At 34.2% G+C, this 17,605-nt stretch overlaps 1 protein-coding gene across 1 annotated transcript; it reads left to right on the forward strand.

Annotated features, from left to right (window-relative positions):
• Positions 1-11,458: 11,458 nt before the first annotated feature.
• On the forward strand, positions 11,459-15,091 carry LOC113512254 (uncharacterized). Its single transcript, XM_052900818.1, has 3 exons — positions 11,459-13,664; positions 13,770-14,773; positions 14,853-15,091. The coding sequence occupies exons 1-3, from the start codon at positions 13,532-13,534 to the stop codon at positions 14,895-14,897; spliced, it is 1,182 nt and encodes a 393-aa protein (XP_052756778.1). The 5' UTR covers positions 11,459-13,531; the 3' UTR covers positions 14,898-15,091.
• Positions 15,092-17,605: the final 2,514 nt, after the last annotated feature.

Genomic DNA, 17,605 nt, shown 5'->3' on the forward strand with positions numbered 1-17,605 from the left:
AAATAATTTTCATCTTTCATCCATAATTATTTATTAACATTGCCTTTAAGTCCTTTGTCGCCTTGTTCTGTCATTTTTATGACTTAATAAATCACTGAGTATGGCCACTTTTGAAGAACACGATGGAGTAGCATAGACACTGGATTGCTGCATATTCTTCTGGGTTATATTATATTATTTTTATCTGTACATTATTATTTTCATTATCAATGACTTAAGTATTGGGTCTTAAGTATTCGTAGATAAGAGCATACCTTGGTTGGAAGTATGGAAAGACTTGTAATTATTTAATAGAAATTATATTAGGGGTTTCGCGAATATTCGCATCTGCATCCGCAAATGCGGAACTGCCACATCAATTTAAACATCCGCAACCACTTACGCATCCGCAAAAATCGATGCAGAGTTGCATGTGGATGCGGAAATTGCACAAGTTGCTACAAGAAAGAAATTGCGTGGGGCCGGTGATCGGCACGTACTCATTGACCAATAGGAGCGATGTTTTGTTTGATGACAAGTTTCGACACGTTTGTTATTGTGTATCGTTTATTTAAATTGTGTGAGGCCGGTGATCGGCACGTGCTCATTGACCAATAGGAGCGAAGTTTTGTTTGATGACAAGTTTCGACACGTTTGTTATTGTGTATCGTTTGTTTATATTGCGTGGGGCCAGTGATCGACATGTGCTCATTTAATAGAACAACACTTGATGCACTCGTTGCATACGTAAATGATGATCAAAATAATTGGGAGCAATACTTGCCTAAGGTGCAATTAGGAATAAATTCTAATGTAAATAATACAACTAAAAGGTCCACTTGAATTATTGTGTGGGTTTCAACCACGTATTGCTGGTGAATTTTATATATTACATATATATATATTACACCGACGCGAATATCCGATATTTGCGCTACACGAGAGGTAGCTGCCACGCGGTCAAAAGTCGCTGCGGAACTATCCAAGCGGTCGTTTGATAAAAAACGACGCATAGAACCATCTTTACAAGTAGGACAACTTGTCCTTGCTCAACTAAAAATTATAAAAAAAGGCTTGAGAAGTGGAAAATTAATGCCCCGTTATGATGGGCTATATGTTATTAAGAGCCTACCACATGATAGATATCTTACCAAAAACATGTCTAAAAGTGGCCGAGTTTATCAGAACGTTATGACCAGGGATAAATTAAAGTTGTACCATTCCTCTTATAATTCAGATTCAGACTGAAATTATGATTAAAATATCTATAATATCATATATTTTGTTTAAATTACTTATGTCTAGTAGATGATTAATGTTTGAGAATGTTGAGATTAAGGGAGTCAGATTAAGAACTGACCCTTTTGTTGGAATTATTGTGCCGTTGTCAATTGTGACTGTGATTTTATTTGTATGCTAAAATACTTATTTTCTTAAGAATATAACATTTTATGGTAAGTAAAATAAGTTTCAGTTTTATTCGCAAGACCTATCTGGCGAGTTATAAAGAGCATCACTGCTCAGTGGACAGCGATGAACCTGAGAGGTAATGCTATTTGAAAAGCCACTTGATTAGTGGTACTACAGGACCCTAGCAAGCTCGTTAATAACCCTTGAGAGGACAAATATTAAAGAGGTTAGGAATTAAGCAGACCTTCAGAGGTGGACATTAGTTTTATTGAACAAACTGAATTATAACTGTGAACCTTAAGAGGTTACGCATTTCTAAGTCGATATTGGATTGTAATTCTAGAAGGAAAAGTGCCTTAAGAGGTTACTTTGTTAACTATGTTGCACAAGTAACCTTAAGAGGTTCATTATGATAACCATTCAGACGGTTACCCTTTGTGAATGAACTTTAAGAGATCTTGAGTATAATGTAACCTTTCAAAGGGTTGCCTACTGTTTTAATGTTATGAACCTTAAAAGGTTTTGAGTATAATGTCGCCTTTGAGATGGTTGACCTAACCACTTACTGTTTGTTATGACTTGAGAAGTATCAAGGCGATCTTTAGGAAGGTTGCCCAATCTTTACGACTCTAGATTAGTAGTGGGCGATATAAATCGATATTTCAAAAAATATCGATACATACACGCGATATATCGCTTTAATCCGATATTACCGAATCATCTAGTATCGAATGTAATATCTGTTTTAAATCAAAGCTTTGTATTATTTAAAACGTTTATTTATAAAATGCTAATCGAATCACAATATTAATTATAGAAAAATGTCGGTTTTTTTTAGAACACGTGGCTTTTTGTCGATTCACTTCGCTCGCTAGCTATTTGACAGTTCACCTGTCATTGCATTCAATTTCTTTATTTGTGGAATCGCCACAGATATATTCAATACGTTATCTTTTTACAAAAATAAAGAACTATTATGATGCAGCAACAAAACTGAACAAAATAATTGCAACTGAATAGAAGTATTACAATTTTACAATCTTAGAAAATAGTTTTATTAGTTGCACCAATGACTATTACTATAGAAGGATTTATTGAAATTAGAACATATTAATATTGGACCAAATTATTAACATTTAAAGGATAACCTATTATAACTTAAAAATAAGCATTTAAACTTTAACCTATACATAAGGATAACAGATTAAAAAAAAAAAACTATCAAACATATTCATTTAGATATGCTGGTTTTCTTGTTTCTCTTTTAGGTCTGCTTGGCTTGTTGTCTGCAGGGGTAGTTGTTTTCTTTATAGGAGAATTGGTCTTTGGTTTAGGAGACGACAATTGACCTTGAGAACTAAAGTAATCTACTGAAGGATCAGCAACTGGAGATGAAGGAACCATATTTTCGCCAATGTTTTGCATGTTTTCTAAAGTAATATTTTCTTGAAAATTTGTAGTCATATCAGTGATATCTTGCTTATGGGGTTTATCTATTGAATTTGGTAAAAATGGGCGTATGTGTATCAAGTCTCTTCTGTAAGTTGTGCCATTTATATCAACAAGATATGATCGATCTGAAAGAACATCTGCAATTACTCCTGGAGTCCAAGATTTATTTGAAGATGGTTGAATCTGAACCACGACGGGTTGTCCTATTTCTAATGTGGTTGTTTTTTTTTTTTGCTTTTTTGTCATGAGAGTATTTGATCATTTCCTTGTTATTCTTAATAGTTTCTGATACATATTTGATTACATTTGGTTTTAGCAAATCTTTAATAATAGGTAAAAAACCTCTTGTTCTACGTGAAAATAATCTTTGTACAGGACTAGAGTATATCTTGTTAGGAGTATTTCTTAAGCAATGTAGGCTTGACCAGAAATCGTCTCCGTTTTCTGTAGCTTTCAATAGCAGTTTTTTTGCTATTTTTACTATTGCTTCAGCTTTACCATTTCCTTGAGGGTGATGGGGAGAAGATGTTACTTGTATAAAGTTCCATTTTTTACTAAAGGCTGAAAACTCTTGAACAATTATTGTAGATTGTATTTTTAGTGTGATATCTATTTCCCCATGCACAATAATATGGTGTCCACCGAAACTGAACAGATGTTTCTTAGATGGTCGTATCTTTTGTTTAACATAGTCTTTGCCAAACATTTGTTGGGCATTTTGAAGACCAATAAGACACTCATCAGCAGCTGTATCCAGGAGGCATTCTGTTGTTCTCCATTTATTATTAACTAGATAATTTAGTACACATTTTGCTGCACTTTTATGTGTATTATTTGTAATTTTATTAATGATATACTCAATATCTGTATCAGAATCAGTCAGATCACCGATATGATTGTCAGTCACATCCTTTACCATCTTTATTGATTTCTTTTTTTTACACACTTTATACAAATGGTTTTTGCCTTTACAATTTTCACATTGTTTGCCCCAGGCTGGGCATATTTCCTTCTTATATATATGAACATTTCCACAAAATTTACATTTCCCTTTTTTAATCTTTTTTTCTTCTACTTTTTTAATTTCTGATGTAGTTGACACAGACAGATCTTTCATTTGTTTATCGGTGGCTTCAGCTGCAGGGCATAAGTTTATAGTTTCTTTTAATGTTAACTTGTCCCTCTTTAACAATTCTTTTTTTAATGATATATATTTTAATCCTAAAACTATTTTATCTCTTAACATTTCCTCTTTAAACATCTTATAGTCACAATCCTCAACTAATTTTAATAGATCTGCATGGAAAACTTCAAAATTTTCATATTGCATTTGTTCTCTACTTAAAAATATATATCTATTGTAAATTATGTTTTTTTTAGGTACCATTTTTGAGCTTATGCTATGTAGTATTTCTTCAGCCGTTTTTGCTTGCTTGTCTATGTCTGTAATTCCAAAATTACCATATTTTTTTAAAGCTTCTTCACCTATGGCACTAAATAATACACTAACTTTTCTTGGTTCTTGGTCGGCCGACCATTCCTCCATTTGAGTAGCGCGGCAATAGTTTCTCCATGACGAATAAAACGTTTTGAATGCATCTTCAGGATCTATATCTGTTTTAATTGGTGATGGCCATGGTACATTTATATTTTGCGCCGGTCCCGGTTGCGGATTTTGTATGAGTCTTGCGATTTGTTCCTGCATAGACCTCAAAAGCACAGTTTGTTGTTCAACTATATTTGCTAGAGATGAATCCATTGTGCTGAAATTTACGCTGCCACCATGTTTTAAATCAAAACTTTGTATTATTTAAAACGTTTATTTATAAAATGCTAATCGAATCACAATATTAATTATAGAAAAATGTCGGTTTTTTTTAGAACACGTGGCTTTTTGTCGATTCACTTCGCTCGCTAGCTATTTGACAGTTCACCTGTCATTGCATTCAATTTCTTTATTTGTGGAATCGCCATAGATATATTCAACAATATCGATATATTTCATCCGATACACCAAATATCGGGTCACATTCCATTTTTTATTTATATCTATTTATTTTCTGCAACATTGTTAATTTGAGTAATAATAAAAGGAAAATCCCCCGGTTATAGAAAGCTTTTGCAATAACGAAACGTAGACCTGAGAGATAGATACCCTCCTCGATGGCAGCACTAGTGGTAAAACTTTTATAATATGTGGTGTTGGCAGCATTGGTACTACCTAAACGCAATCTCATGTATTTTTTTCTTCCAATAAAAAAAAATCTGTGGTGTCTATGGTCACTTACTTGCTTTAGACATATATGTGATCTGTGCTGTGCTCACTTGTTTTGTTGGTTTCGTTTTTAATGCAATCAAATGCAATATAACCTTTAAAAGTTATCTATTTTGTTTATTATAGTTTACGAAATATAAATACCCTTAAGTGTGTATAAATAACGATATATAAAAACAGTTTTTATTATATAAAAGAAGCAAGCTGTGATAATCATTGTCTGTTTTGTTTATTCTGTTTACGTTTCATACAGTAAGTATAACGTGTTTTTAATGAAAGTACTATCAATTGTTACTATTTGTATAAAACAATAAATAATGAAATGCCCAAGTATTTATGAGTGTGAATCTAGCCGACATTAATTATTTTTTATAATAATAAAAGAACATTGTAAATAAAGTTTTTATTCAATAAACTAAAAAATGTACAGTTTAAAAATAAAAAAAAACATGTCGGTCATATTCAAACTCATTGATATTTGTATCAAATTCTCCAAAATGTACTAATTGTTTTCAATGGCCATTTTTTGGTTTTCAAGAGTCTTAGTTAGGGATGCGAAATTAATTTCGATGGATTTGTTTTTATTTCATAAATTTTTAGGACTTAGAATTTTTCTCACGCAGTTTTTTTTTTCAGAAATTAGGAAATCTTTCAATATGGCACCCACTAAAAAAATATTGTTTGGAAATATTACGAAAAAAATTATGACAAATCTGTCAGATGCAAGTTATGTCAAAAAAATGTTAAAACGGCTGGCAATACCTCTAATGCGATGGCACATATCAAAAATATTCAGAAGGCTCTCTACTTGGAAGTTTTCAAAAGTAACCATAGTGCTGCTGCTGTTAAAAAAGATTTTAATTCAGATTCGTCCAACCCAATTCCTAGTACTTCAAAACAAGATAGTATCACGATATCGGAATCTACCGTCAACGAACATCAACTGTTGCCTTCAACCTCTACGACATCTCCAATGGATTCTACGTCGTCGCCAATGGATAGTAGCGAGATAAGTACGAACAATTCTCAACCTGATCAAAAGATAGATTATGATAGAGAATTGCCTTTTAAACGCCAGAGATCAATTGAACGTAGTTTTGGAGAAATATATGCGTATACCTCTACTGGTGACAAAACTAAAAGAATTAATAATGCCATAATGTTCATGATCTGTAAAGACAATCAACCTTTTTCATTAGTTGAAAATGAAGGTTTCAAGAATCTTTTGAAAGTAACGGCACTATAACATTCCTAGCAGAACTTCTGTAACACGGTGGTTAGATGAAAAGTATGATGCATTATCAACAGTTATAAAAAATTAATTATGCTGTGTAGAAGATCTAACCCTTACAAGTACAGATGGGCAAAGCACCGGGTTTAAACCCGGTGCTTTGGTAAAAACCCAATAAACACCCATAAACTCCCATAATCACCCAAAAAAATAGGTTTTTACGTATTTTTTTGAAAATATGTAAGTAATACCAATAAATTATTTTTATAAATTGTATTGATCAATTCTACAATATTAAATAAAACGTTAACTAATAATATTTCAGGAAATTTTAAAAATCTATATATAATAAAATGAAAGTAATTAATTTTCAGTGTTTTCATGTTGCAGTTGATCAACATGTTGGCCTTTTGCTTCCCGTAGATACTTTAAAATTTCTTCATAACACCTCGTTCGCACACATGGCCGTATATATTTAAATTCTTGAGCCACTAACAGTCCGAAATACTCATTTCTTTTATCCTCTTCTCCATAAATTAAGCATTTAGAACAGTTTGTTTCTTCTTTCAGTAAATTTTCTTTTACTTTATCCTCGTTTTTTTCTTTGTTGCGACGACGCTGGGTAAATCATCTGGACACTGGGTCTCACTATCGCCAAATATATTTGGAGATCGGCTTCGGCTACGGCTTGGCAGACATTTTTTTCTTTCTACAATTTTAAATTAAATTTATTAGAATAAATGCTTCGAACACACGCGATCTAAGTACCTTTTGTGTTTATTATACCTTACCTACCTAGGTATAAAAAGAGTACTTACGTAGATTTTCTTTTATTAACTGTTTTATACGAAGATCTTGATCTCTCAAATTAGCATCCATTTTACTTCCAGTGATTATCAACTAAATTAATAATCCACAAAGTATTAAATAACGTTTTTATGAAATATTTAGCACAAAAACAATACCCTTTAAATATCGATCGTCAGTAACTGTGGCTGACTTACCTATATTCTAGCAAGCAGGACTGCCAGATGTGAAGGGGAAATCCCCAATAAATTGTTGCATGTGACTGATGATGTGAGCATGTTCGTTTCATAATAAAAATGTTGCCAGGTAACCAAAAAGTCGTATGTTTTTGTGCGAATTACGATCATAATCTTTACGATCGTACATTAAAAAATAGACAAATAATAGTATGAGTACGATTTAAATCGTATATCTGTCAACCCTGCTAGCAAGACAGCGACAAAATCACGTTGCATAACAATGTAGCCCAAGCTTATATCTTATGAAATATACGGAAGAGATACGGACTTAGAAAAAACAGAAATGTTGTTCTTTGTGGAAGTCATTGATGAAATTCTATGTATTTTAGCCCGCAAACTTTCTTCAAACAAAAACAGCGCCATCTAGTATCGAGTTCTGTAATTATCTCTTTGTTTATGGATTTGAAGTAAGACCGCCACGCATGCAATACATTATGACTGGGGATTCCCCTATTCGTCGACGCTGAATATGAGGCGACGACAATCACTGTCAAACGTGTTCACTATTACTCTGACTCTGGTAACGTGACTTCCTGGTAACGTGTTAGGTAGGAAAAGCAGTAAAAAAGTGCATATTAAGGGAGCAGATTTGAAATAATATTTATACTTAACAAGAAATAATTAAAGGTAAGTGGATTTTTGAATGATACAATTATATCATGATCACTTAACAATTTTAACTTAAAATTAGATGTATTATTACAAGCTTTTATTTAGCTTGCGTTATGTAAATAAAAGTATGTAGGTATGTTCGTATGTTGATGCAATTATCCTCAATCCTCAACCGACTGGGATAAAATTTTCCATACACGTTTATTTTGGATGATAGTGCATAGTTAGCTGAGAGTCGTCATTGGATAATAATGGTGGATAGCCTAAGATGTGTACTAGATATTTATTTTTAACATAATATGCGTAAGTACCTAATCGAATTAAAGAAGTTGCTGAGAAAAATACAGAACAATACGATAATAAACTAGCGTCTGCGTTTAATCCTCCGAGGAGATGTAATTTTACAAAGGTTTTTTGTATTTATTTTATTATTTTTTTAATAAATTTATTGTAAATAACAAGAAATAATCATTGTAAAAAAATAGGCACTCTATTGTTGAATTTTCGTCAGACCAACTAATCATCGTTCATTTTTTTAGGTTCAATGGGGAGACCTAAAGATTTACGCATATGGGAGCACTACCGTACTTTACCAAACAAGTCTGTTTCTTGCAAGCTTTGTAATAAGGTCTACAAATTCAGTAATGCTGCCAAAATGCTTCAACATCTTATCACTTGTCCAAAATCTCCAGAAACATTAAAAGACTCTATGAAACTTATAAAAGATAGCTCGTCCAAAACCAAAATGTCTGGACTGTCAGAGATAGAGACAAATGATTCTTTTATAAGCCCCTCGTCGTCTGCTAACACTACAATAAATGCTGAGTTTCAAGACACCGATGATCATATAAAAACAGAATTAGCGAGAGCTATATTTGTAACAGGGACGCCATTATCGATGGTGCAACATCCTTTATGGATACAATTTTTCGAAAAATTGCAACCAAAATTTAAAATACCTTCACGTAAAGCTTTAGCGACAAAATACTTAGATAAAATATATAGAGAAATGCGTTTTGAGTTAAATGAGGAACTAAATGCTTGTAGTTACTTACACCTTCAGTGCGATGGCTGGTCTAATTTAAGAAATGAAGGAATAATAAACTTTCTTATATCAAAACCTCAACCTGCATACGTTAAAAGTTTGAATACAGAAAGTAATCCTCACACTAGTGAATACCTTAGCCAAGAAGTTGAAAAAGTAATGAAAGTGTATGGAGCAAATAAGTTTCTTGTACTTATTGGCGATAACGCTAGAAATATACAAAAGGCATTCGAATTAACAAAACTCAAATATCCACATGTTGTTCCTCTCGGTTGCTGTGCACATATCCTTAACTTGTTGTGCCAAGATATTGTAAAGATACAAGAAGTAACTGTGTTTATTATGCAAGCCATAAATATAATAAAAACTGTTAAAAGGAGTCAACGATTAAGTTCCTTGTTGATAAAATCAAGGCAGGGTGAAGATTCTACACAAACACTAAAATTGCCTTGTGCTACAAGATGGGGAAGTCATGTTACTTCGTTAAAAAGTTTGAAAGCAAATAAGATAGCTTTGCAAATATTAACAGTTAGAGAAGATGTGGTAATTTCAAGAGATATTAAAGATTTAATTCTAAGTGATGATTTCTGGACGAAGACAGGGGAATGTATAAGTATTTTGGAACCAGTCACTGAAAGCATATTTTACTTAGAGAGCGACCAGAATCGTTTGCATCGCACATACGAGGTCTGTCCGGAAAGTTCGTATAAAAGTGTTCTGGAATGCGAGAAAGAGGAGTGGGGAGGCCAGGTAAGCGCAGGACCCCTTCCTTATGTCCCTAACAATGCTTCAGTTCTGGTCTAGCGAACTGGCTTGTCACGCCATGTGAAGTTACTTAACGAAACCCCGTCGGCATGGAGCCCGCTTCCGTTGAAGAGCAGCGCGTCGTTTCGAAACTCGGCAAGAATGGCCGTGAAATTTTTGCCGATCTCAGAACAGTTTATGGGGATGATGCTTTGAAGGAACCAACCGTCCACAAGTGGCTAAAAAGATTCAGAGAGGGCCGAGAAAGAGTTCGATGTTCGGGGGATTGTCCATCAAGAATTCGTCCCTCCAGGCCAGACAGTTGATGGAAAATTCTACGTCGATGTGCTCAGACTTCAAAGCTCGTGTGGCACGAGTTCGTCCAGAATTGGCGCGAGAGGGGCGTTGGATTCTTCACCACGACAATGCCCCTGCCCACACCTCTCTTGTTGTCCGTGAGTTTTTGAGTAAAAATTCCATTCGGTGACCGAACACCCCCCTATTCGCCGGATTTGGCCCCGTGTGACTTCTTCTTGTTCCCAAAAACCAAATTGGTACTTCGGGGGCGGCATGTGGGGGACATAAATGAGATAAAAAAAGCTACGACGGGGCAGCTGAGAAACCTACAACCAGAGGACTTGCAAGGAGCCTTCTCACAGTGGAAACGGCGTTGGCACAAGTGCATTATGTCACAGGGGGAGTACTTTGAAGGGGATAAAATTGATTTACCTGAATAATTGTAAAATAAAATTTTTAAAAAACTTTTATACGTACTTTCCGGACAAACCTCGTACATTACATTTAGAGATGTACAAGCTAAGATACGTTTTGCATTAAATGAGATTTCGACATTGAGCGAAGAAAGCAAACAGCAGATTCTAACATCAGTATCTTCAAGATGCAATATGGCAATGAGGCCAATACATTTTGCAGCATATATTCTAGACCCCAGGACTCTAGGAGTCGAACTTACTCAAGAGGAAGAACTTAAGGGTATGGAGTTTATCTACAATTTAAGCCAACACTTAAGTTTGTCAAATGTAATGGCAGATTTGGCGTGTTATAAAGCTAAAGAAAACTTTTGGGCCAGAGGATTTGTATGGAGCTCATTAGATAGCATTGAGCCCCTAATATGGTGGAAAGGTATTTGTGGTTCCACTGAGTTAAGCAAAGTAGCGATTCGTATTCTATCAGCTCCCTGTACTTCGGCAGCCACTGAGCGTTCCTTTAGTATCCAAGGCTACATACATAATAACAAAAGAAATCGACTTACAACTGAAAGAACTGAAAAAATTTCATTCATTTGTTATAACTGGAATCTTAAACATAAAGCTGAATGCGAGGACATTCAGTTTAATGAAGAAAATACCTTAGAAGCTTTCATTGAGCAAGTAAATGAACATAACAGTTTAGACGAAATAGAGCCTATCGAACCTATACAATTCATCGCTTGTAATAACTCTGAATCTGACAGTGATTGACTGTAGTTTTACATTTTACTTTCATCTCTTTCTTAATAAACTCAAAATCAAATTAAAAGTTTTTTATTCTGTAGGCTGCATAATAATATTGTCTATGTCCAGTATAGTGGACGTCTTGCGGCTGAGATGACGATGATGAAGTACAAAATCATAAACACCCAATAATTATTCAAACATATATATCGATATTTTTAAAATATCGATATATATGTTCGATATATCGCAAAGTATCGATATAACATTACGATATATTATATCGAAAAAAATATCGATATTTTTTTTACATGAACATCCCTACTCTAGATGTTCGTGGATCTGTGCGGGATGCCCAGGAACGTCAGGAAGGCCAACTGAACGAGGACACGCTCGATGCGGCAATTATCAAAGGCTAGTGCTGTCCCTCTCGCTCGCTACAGGGCTAAAACGCATGTGAAGTTTGGTTCGACTGCGCCTGTGTCCCGTGACGTATAGCATACATTGTTTTAACTTATCTACTGCGTAGTTAGTCGGAGAGACTTTTATTATTATGTACACTAAATATATTTTACCTAAATAAACTCTTCCTACAACATATGAAATTAGAGTAACGCCATTACGTAGGCTATCCTTACAATATACACTCCTCGCAAAAATTAAGGGAACATAAAAATTTTTGAAATTTTTGGGTGATTTTCAACAGGCTGTATTTCAGTGAAAAATAATCGTACAGGAAATTTAAAAAAAGGGTTTTGAAGCTTGAAAACTCTAGTTTTCAGATTTTTTGGTGAAAAATTTTTTTGAGCTCCGGTTTCCATGCAATTCTTAAACAAAGCTGAAAATAATTTTTTTCTAAATTTTCTAGGTTTCGTTTTTCACTCTATGGGCATGGAAAAATTTTTTCGAGCTACTCCATTGTATAGGTCTCTTAGCGTGTTTATTCAGCTTCAAAAATCGCTTTGGATGGCTCAATTACGACCATTTGTCTCCGAGATATCGAACTTTGAATGCAAAAGCATCCTTTTCCATTCAACTGCTAATATCTCTGGAACTACTGGTCGCACAGCAAGCAAAAATTTTTCTTAAAAATTTTCTTGATTTTTTTCGATTTTTTTTTTTGATAATGAATTTTTAAAAAACAAAAAATTGAGTAAAAAGTGAAAAACAAATGAAATTATTGATTTTTGAATGGATTAGGGTGAGTTTAAGGGACAAAAACCTTGTTCCCTTATTTTTTCCAAAATTTCAATCAATTGGTCCGGGAAAAACCGTTGAACCGATCGCTCCAGGGATTTAGGGGGTTCTTTAAGGAACAATAGACTGTAAAATTTTCCTCAAACCTTAGCTTTCTCGCCCATATTAGCGAAGATACAGCCAAGTAACCAAAAAAGGAGAAAAAGTCACTTTTTTCCACTTTTTTCAATTCAATGTTAGAGGTGGAAAAAAATTTTTTCTTCACTAACTCTTGACTGTGCTTAATTGGAAATTTTATGCAGATAAAGAAACTCGGCGCCCGCTTGCTGTGCGACCAGTAGTTCCAGAGATATTAGCAGTTGAATGGAAAAGGATGCTTTTGCATTCAAAGTTCGATATATCGGAGACAAATGGTCGTAATTGAGCCATCCAAAGCGATTTTTGAAGCTGAATAAACACGCTAAGAGACCTATACAATGGAGTAGCTCGAAAAAATTTTTCCATGCCCATAGAGTGAAAAACGAAACCTAGAAAATTTAGAAAAAAATTATTTTCAGCTTTGTTTAAGAATTGCATGGAAACCGGAGCTCAAAAAAATTTTTCACCAAAAAATCTGAAAACTAGAGTTTTCAAGCTTCAAAACCCTTTTTTTAAATTTCCTGTACGATTATTTTTCACTGAAATACAGCCTGTTGAAAATCACCCAAAAATTTCAAAAATTTTTATGTTCCCTTAATTTTTGCGAGGAGTGTATTAAATATTAAAAATAATAATAACCTTTTTGAGAAGCGCATAACCTTCAAATGTGTCTGTTTTTTTAGGACGTTTGTTCCGTTGTGGAACAGGCTAAGGTCGGAGACCATGCTGTCTAGCCTTCAATATGATAAATTGTCTGGAATCAAACGTGTCTGTGTTTATAGCCTGACCAATAAAATAAAAAACCTCGCCATATTGCGGAAAACTATTGGAACTAATTTCTTCAACTGGCAACCATCTATAAGAGATGTCATTATTGTCATCTGTCAAAGTGTGTTGTCGATTGTGCGTGGTGTATTTCTTGGTTAAGTGAGTTATTTCAGCGTTAAAATGCCAAAAACGATTAAAAGCCAGTTAAGAAAAGTTATTTATAATATAAATAATTACTTGTCAGAAAGAAGGTCTGAAGGAATTGACTCTATTCCTCTAAACAACATCACGGACCTTGTTGTTAACATGACTGGTAGGTAACTCATATACTACGTCCAATATGAATTGGCTAATTTGTGACTAATTTTTAATTTAAAAGTTCTGTTTTTTTATTTTTGTTTTTTTTTTTTTTGTATAGGTATATCCCGATCGTCCGTAATGAAAATACGAAGAGAAGGTCAGACCTCAGTTGTATTTTCTACACCCAAGAAAAATAAACCTAAAACAAAAAAGAAAATCAATTTGGATGATTTCGATCTCTGTGCAATTAGGCATAAATTACAAGAATTTTATGCCGTCCGAAAAGAAGTACCGAGTTTGAAGCGGTTGCTTGCAGCTCTGAAAGAATCAATAAATTTTGTTGGTGGCAGGGAGTCTCTTCGTTTACTGTTACACACATTAGGTTATAAATTTAAAAAATGTAGAAATCAAAGGACAATTCTTATGGAGCGGTATGATATAGTAGCATGGAGGGATAGATATCTACAAGAAATCAAAGATGTAAGGAAGAGTGGTATGCCAGTTGTATACCTTGATGAAAGTTATATTCATACTTCGCTCAATCAAGCTAAATGCTGGCAAAGTGAAAATGAGCCTGGTGGATCTAAATCTGTGGCTAAAGGCAAAAGATATGTCATTGTCCATTGTGGTGGCAAGACTGGGTTCGTCCCTAATGCTTTATTAATTTATAATGACAAAGAAAAAAAAGATTTCCATGACGCCATGAATACAGTTAATTTTAAGAAATGGGTATTGGATAAATTAATACCCAATTTGCATGAACCTACCTGTATAGTCATGGACAACGCTAGATATCATTCTAGCCAAATCAACAAGCCACCGAGCATGATAAATAGAAAAAAAGAAATTACAGACTGGCTTTCATCAAATAATATTGCCTACCCTACCAATGCTACCAAAAGTATGCTAATGGTTATAGTAAAACAAAATAAACCTGACCCAATATATGAAATAGATCATTTAGTACAGGATTATGGTCACAAAATAGTAAGACTGCCTCCTTATCATTGTGACCTCAATCCTATTGAGATGATATGGGGCATAGTAAAAGGGAAGGTTGCCACAAAGAATGTTGGTTTAGACAATATCACATTCATGCAGCTTGTAAAAAACTGTTTTGAGGTAAATATCACATTTCATCTAATATAATATTAAATATTTTGTTTAGATACAGTTACTGACTTATTAATTATTTTTCTAGGATACATGGAATAATTGTTGTGAGCATACAAAGAAAATAGAATAAGATTTTAGACAAAGGGGACCAGTAATTGACGGAGAAATTGAAAAATTTATTATAAATGTTGGTGACGATAGTGAAACATCCAGTGATACAAGTAGCAATGAATCTGTTATATCTGAAATTGAAACACAACAATCAGACAATGAAGATCATGAAACATATGAATCTGTTGAATATTTGGATTCTGACTTTGAAGACTTATGCTATTAAAATATTAAATAAAGCTAATACTGAAATAATAAAGTTGTACTTTTTTAAACTGCCTAATTAGAATCAGAATCAGAATGCCTATAGTTTACTTTTAAGGAAGTTTATTTCACAATACTTTAAAAATTAAATATTTACTTTAAAAAAAAACTTGTAGTAGGAACAACCTTTAAAAAGTAAATTTTAACTGTCCTTCCTGAGTCGTTAGAAAAGAAAGAAATAAACCTAGATTGTATTGTAATGATTAAAAAAAATTTAAACGTCGATTCTTCTTCTAGCCGCGAATTTAAATAAATAGTAGGTAAACTAACTTTTTGCGATAGTTTATATTAAATTAAACACTAGCTAAAAAAAGTACACTTGCCAATTCGCAATAGTATGACTATAGTAGATGTTGCCATAATTATAGCGCCCTCAGAGCAGGTTTTTTTATTTTTTTGGTCAGGCTTTATCCTGTTTTTCAACTAAGAAACGAATCCACACAGACAAAACATCCCCATCTTTTTTGTGTCTGATATAAAAACTTTTTTTGGGCTGCGGTATTTCAGTAGCCTAAAACAGAAAAAAAAAAATTAAGTCCCCCAATAACAAAGAGGATTCAAGAAAAGAAATGAAATAAGATTAAGCTGTATGGGTTTTAGTCCCCTATCCTACGCCTTTCACTATGGAATAAATTTAATAACAACAACGTAACCTAGACAATTGTATACCGAAATGCCTACCAACTCGATTCCACGATTGTGTGCTCTAGATGAGCGAATGGAATAGTCTCTATTCTCTGATTACACTGTACTAAGACCTTTTATTTGGCCCGTAAAATAAAAGAATACACTATAGTGGCAGCCCAATACAAGGCCGAACATTTAGTAATTGAAAGTGGTGCAAGTTTGTTAACAAAAGACTGTGTGAAAACCATTTGTTTATTGCCGAGTGTTATTTTACAGCCAAATTTATTATCATTAGTTCTAGAACATTCGACAAATGGACAGTCCAGGTTCAATGCTTTCATATTTTTACGAGAATTTTGGGGTATAGACATTCCGTATAGTAATTACAATGTATCTAAGTAGTAAGGGTGTATATAATTGTCACATAAGATTCAAAAAGAAATTTAACATTGTATTGTGTATACTTTTGTGATATTTCAATTTCCATTTTTTGTTTGAAATTCTTATTCTCATACTGCCATGGACAATATAGAGTGACAAAGACGAAACGAACAATTTTGGATCTAGTTGATAGTACAATGTTGCCAACATTACCTCACGAAATAGTGATGTACATATGTCGATAAAATTTAGTGAATGACGAGTCGATATCGAAAATCGATTTGATAATAAATAATTATAGTTGTGAACTTTTAAATGGTTATTACACGTTATAGAGCTAAGTTTAGTGAGTGAGGATAGTTCACGGATTTTTACTATAACTTTTTTTTTACAACACAGGGGGCAAACGAGCATGCGATTCACCTGATAGTAAGTAACTACCGCAGCCCATGATCACCCTCAACACTAGCGGCATTGTAGGTGTGCTGCCGGTCTTTCTAACTGCCAGTTCAGTGACGTCGGCTGACGCAGCTGCACCTGTCGCGAGTATGCAATGCATGCGACCGCTTGTCATCTCAGGCACAGCTGATGACACACTTCAACACAGCGTGTTCCAGCCTGGCTCCGGCGAAATTGGTGGGGTGCACACTATGTCGATACTGCCGATAATTTTGCCAGATGTACTGTACATTTTAATGGAACTGGAGATGTACAAACTTTTGTAGATGCTATTCTTATATACAAGGAATATGTTAGTGTCTCATGAAATAGCGCTTCGTGGTATGCCAATGCTTTTGACAGATTTCGCAGCAACCTGGTGGCAAGGAATCAAGCACTCTGTGATGACCTGGAATGAGGCGATACAACTTCTTCAGGGTGCATATGGTATTCAATTACCGCCACAGAAGGTGTATAGACGCCTGTTCGAACGAGAACAAGGAGATGAAGCTACTGCTATTTTTGTGACTAAAGCGAGAGCGCTGATTAGTCAGTTGACGCTGCTATTTACTGCATCAGGTAGGCGAGCTTTCTTACGTCTTTTCTGGTTACCTTTAAGTGGAGATTCAGAGGGCCACATAATTGCTAAAGCAAATGCAAGGCTTATTGGTTGAAGGGGTTTTCTTGTACAAGGCGATTCTAGCTCGATGTGCTTTGTGCTAATAATGACTGCAGATTCATGTTGAGATGGCGTTCTAATATTTAAATGGTCAATGTTGCTAATAAAATCTTTTTTCATTTGTTCTGTTTTTGTTTGATAATTTTCTTCAAAATTGATGTCATCTTCATGTGGTGTAACATTTTGATTTAAGTTAGGCTCTTGTTCTTCTGCTGCTTGCTTTACTCTTAGCTATTTTTTGTTACACATAAAGCAATTCCTTTGCTGATTCGTCGTCAGTTCACCACGACACCATTCTACAACTGAAGAAGAGGAGTCTTTAATCAAAACGCAATAGC

Source organism: Galleria mellonella, unplaced genomic scaffold (genome assembly GCF_026898425.1).
Source record: "Galleria mellonella isolate WM207_F2 unplaced genomic scaffold, CSIRO_AGI_GalMel_v1 utg1267, whole genome shotgun sequence".
Lineage (NCBI taxonomy): Eukaryota > Metazoa > Arthropoda > Insecta > Lepidoptera > Pyralidae > Galleria > Galleria mellonella.

Excerpts from the sequence above, each read along its gene's own strand:
- LOC113512254 (XM_052900818.1), top strand. The coding sequence starts at position 13,532 with ATGCCAAAAACGATTAAAAGCCAGTTAAGAAAAGTTATTTATAATATA. Across the intron at positions 13,665-13,769 it reads CCTTGTTGTTAACATGACTG|GTATATCCCGATCGTCCGTA; the intron begins GTAGGTAACTCA and ends TTTTTTGTATAG. Across the intron at positions 14,774-14,852 it reads TTGTAAAAAACTGTTTTGAG|GATACATGGAATAATTGTTG; the intron begins GTAAATATCACA and ends TTATTTTTCTAG.